Consider the following 3,631-nt stretch of genomic DNA (forward strand, 5'->3'; position numbering starts at 1 on the left):
TATCTTTTGTAGGTTTGACGTTGTTGATAATATTAAAAATGAATGGAAAAAAAGTAAAGTTTGCAGGTGGCGTTTTGTTAATTTTTCGAATAAAAATGAATATAATATTAATCCAAAAACAAGCAATAGTATGGGCATGGCCGTGTCATATAAAGGAGGGACAATGCAATAATATGGTGTCGAGCAAAACGATTCAAATGAGTGCTGCTGAGCGTTGTTTGCACATGTGTCTATTAATTATTCTCAAGACACAGTCAGTTGTCAGTGTATGTGTGTCATTTAATTTTTGTAAGCTAATTGGAGTTATATACATTCTCGCATTTATTGCAAGCAAGCATGGATAACGTCTTTCGCAGTAAATCTGTGCACATCAATTTTCTTTAAGCAGCTTCTTTTGCTAATAATTTTTTACACATGTATTGTCAATTAATAAAAATATTAGTGTGCGCACATTTTATGGCCAAAAAACGAGTGCACCCAATCAATGCATGCCGCTATTTGTTCAATCCGCATGTGTTGCCAAAAATTGGTCATTTGATATGTCACATTAATTGTATAAACATTTTGATGGACATAGCAACGTATGCGGTGGGTCATAGTAAGTGAGCGTAAGTATAGCCCTTGACATAACCGTTGAAATATAATTTATTGCGCAATTTTGCCAAGTAATGTTCACTTTATTATTCACACCCATTATTAAAATTATTTTATGTATGTGCAGTTTTAGTAGATAAATAAATGCACACCCTAAAATAATGAGTTTTTAATGGATAAAACCATTGAAACAAACCTTGGCAAGGCAGGATTAAACAGCAAATTTTGCGTAAAATAGCACAATATATTGGTTTTTGTAGGTTCATACTTTTTATTACCACGTAAAAAAATAAAGCTCGCCATTGTTACGCAGCCCGAGGATATGGAGGTAGACGCTGAGGGCGAAAATCATGAGACAGATTCTCGTCAGCTCACAGATGGATCTGATATGGACCAAATCACAGGGGATCAAATTAGGCGCCACAATTGACATCCGGACATACTGCCTGTCCCGAAATGGATTTGCTGGGCGCAAGAATACAGACATGCCAATTATGCCATATCAGGGACCCCGGTTACTTTCATAAGGACCAGTTCTTGCGAACGGAGCACATAATTGCCAGTGAGTGCCACAAAGACAAGGAGATATATATATAAGGCGAGGCCGGCGACAATAGCACTTTAGAAACACTAGTAATAAAAATCTTTATAATTACATACCCATCTTCTAACACTATTACAGTAGTGCTCCCCACCCCCCTCTTACATAACAAAAGTCTGATTTTATTTTTTTGTTTTACAAGAATGTTTATATGAAAAAGGGGAACTGAACATGTTGGCATAGAAATGATTCATTAACATATAATTAAAGCATGCACGATTATATGCATGAGAATGTACATTAAATGAACAAAACAAAGCATCACTTAGGAAATAAAGAAAAATACAAAGACTAAAATTTCTTAGAAATTCTTGGTATTGAAAATGTGCAGAAAATATGCAGAAAATGAATGGAAAAGTATAGGCGTTTAATATTTCAGCGAGATGACTATAGGCAATACGTCATTCGGAGGCCGCTACTTTTATTTGTCACATTATTTTGGGACTACCACTGTATCCAGACATGTGGTTGAATTATTATTGTAGAAATGATGAAATAAAGAAAGCCAAGAGTGCGACTGCATAATAAAAGCATAATAAGCAAAATTAAAATTCCATTTATTTTCAACCGTGCCAGGCATGTAGTTGTGCACCAATAAACTATTCCCAATGAGTCAGTGGCTCGGCAATATTTTATCAGCATTGGATTCAAGTTGAATGGCTCTTTTGTTATCAAAATAAATGTACTTATTTTGTTTGTTCTCAGCAGATGTGATGTCCAGCAGCAAATATAATTGGTATATTGAAAATTAAGAATAAAGAAATGAGATAGAACTGGTCCATTCACTTGCAATAGAGCAATCTTTTTTGTTGTCAGACACCGACATAATAATGTGGGCCAATGCTTTCAGGTAGTTGTCGTAAGCAACTTGAAGACGATATTCTATAGAGGCAAATGCAAAGCCAGGACAAAGGACAGCAAGAACGACAGCGTTCTTTGTAGTGCTGCAGACCTCACCATCATGTTGGCCCAGCAAGTTCCAATTCCTCAGGTTCCTGTTGAGCGGATAATACTTTGTGAGCATTTGACCAACGTAGCGGACGAAGCCTGTCTCTGATTCAGGCAAGATATTGATCGTGCTCAACTCGCAGTGTAACTCCTCCAGAAGCAGCAGAACCGTGGCCAATTCGAGCAGTTCATCAAAAGTCATATAATTACGGATATTCAGCTCACGAAGCCCAGCAAAACAGTTCAGTGATGTTTTATTGCAATGAATATCAGCGTCAATAAAAGTTTCCAAATGAAACACCTTTAGATCTGGGAAGACTCGATGGATAAGCTGGAAGAAATCGACAGGCAGATTGAATGCCTCGTCTGGAAAACAGACGGTAGTCGGTAAAGTTTACGCGATAAAAAAAACTGACGAACTTTGCACTTGCAAATCTGCGGCGAATACATAAAGCAATGGTGACAATAAATTTGGCACATGCCACACCAGCATGGCGCATCTTTTTTCTTCATAAATAAACTACAAGCAAGCGAAGGAAAATAGATCATAAATACACTGCGAACAAGCGCTGTCATTAATAAGCCCCCATTCTAATCGCCCCCGGCTATGTAAAACCACCCGAAAAAGTAATAGAAAAAAGACACCTTGCATAGGAAAATGAAGATGAAAATGAAAATTGAAGGGGGTGTTGAAAAAAAGCAAGGTAAGCAGTGACGCTTCGCTGGTTTCTCAATCCTGTTTCCACTTTTCCCTAGTTTTTTTGTTTTCCCTCTTTTTATTTTTTGAACCTTAATGTTTTTCTCTCTCTTTCTCTCCTCGCTTCCAAACATTTTTTAAATTATAAACTCATCCCGCTGAACTACCTAAATAAAAATAAATCCTTTATTCAAATGTCAACCAGGGGCAGCTACGGGCAGCAGGTGCCAGACCTTACGCGCCGGAGCAACGGTTCTCAGGGCATTGTTCCAAGCAGACAGAGCGCGACAAATCTGGTTCGCGAACGACACGAATTCACTCGGCTGCAGCTGATTGACGATGAGCAAAACTTTTCGTAAGTTGTACATGTATACTAGGGAAAAACAAGTATATTACTATTGGAGGTTTACTGCTTTAGTGTGGCCATTTCACAATTCATTTTTGGAACAACAGACTCAAACATGTCTTAAATTTCATTGTTGCTGCTGTTTTTTTTCTGAATTAGAGAAGAGTTGCCAAATTATATGCAGAACAAATGGGGTCTGGAGGATAGCGGGTTCAACTACGATGTGGTCGCGGTGTTTGGATCGCAGAGCACAGGCAAAAGTAAGTCTTTACACCTATTTTTCTACATGGAATCAAAAAGAGAGATAGGGATCGCCACGACTGGTCATGAGTTTGGGCGTGCGACGTGTCATGCCGTGCCATGTTTGTTTTTATATTCTGGTCACTCAACGGCAGCATCACTCATTTTTTTATCTTTTGCTTAGGCACGCTGCTGAATCGGCTGT

At 38.2% G+C, this 3,631-nt stretch overlaps 1 protein-coding gene across 1 annotated transcript; it reads right to left on the reverse strand.

Annotated features, from left to right (window-relative positions):
• Nucleotides 1–1,943: 1,943 nt before the first annotated feature.
• On the reverse strand, nt 1,944–2,345 carry BX661DRAFT_174643 (uncharacterized protein; the record flags this gene model as incomplete). The annotated part of the gene is made up of 1 exon (XM_051533909.1): nt 1,944–2,345. One exon carries the CDS (start codon nt 2,343–2,345, stop codon nt 1,944–1,946), a length of 402 nt encoding a protein of 133 aa, XP_051388370.1.
• Nucleotides 2,346–3,631: the final 1,286 nt, after the last annotated feature.

The sequence above is a fragment of the Kickxella alabastrina genome (assembly GCF_025024165.1).
Source record: "Kickxella alabastrina strain RSA 675 chromosome Unknown BX661scaffold_160, whole genome shotgun sequence".
Classification (NCBI taxonomy): Eukaryota; Fungi; Kickxellomycota; class Kickxellomycetes; order Kickxellales; family Kickxellaceae; genus Kickxella; species Kickxella alabastrina.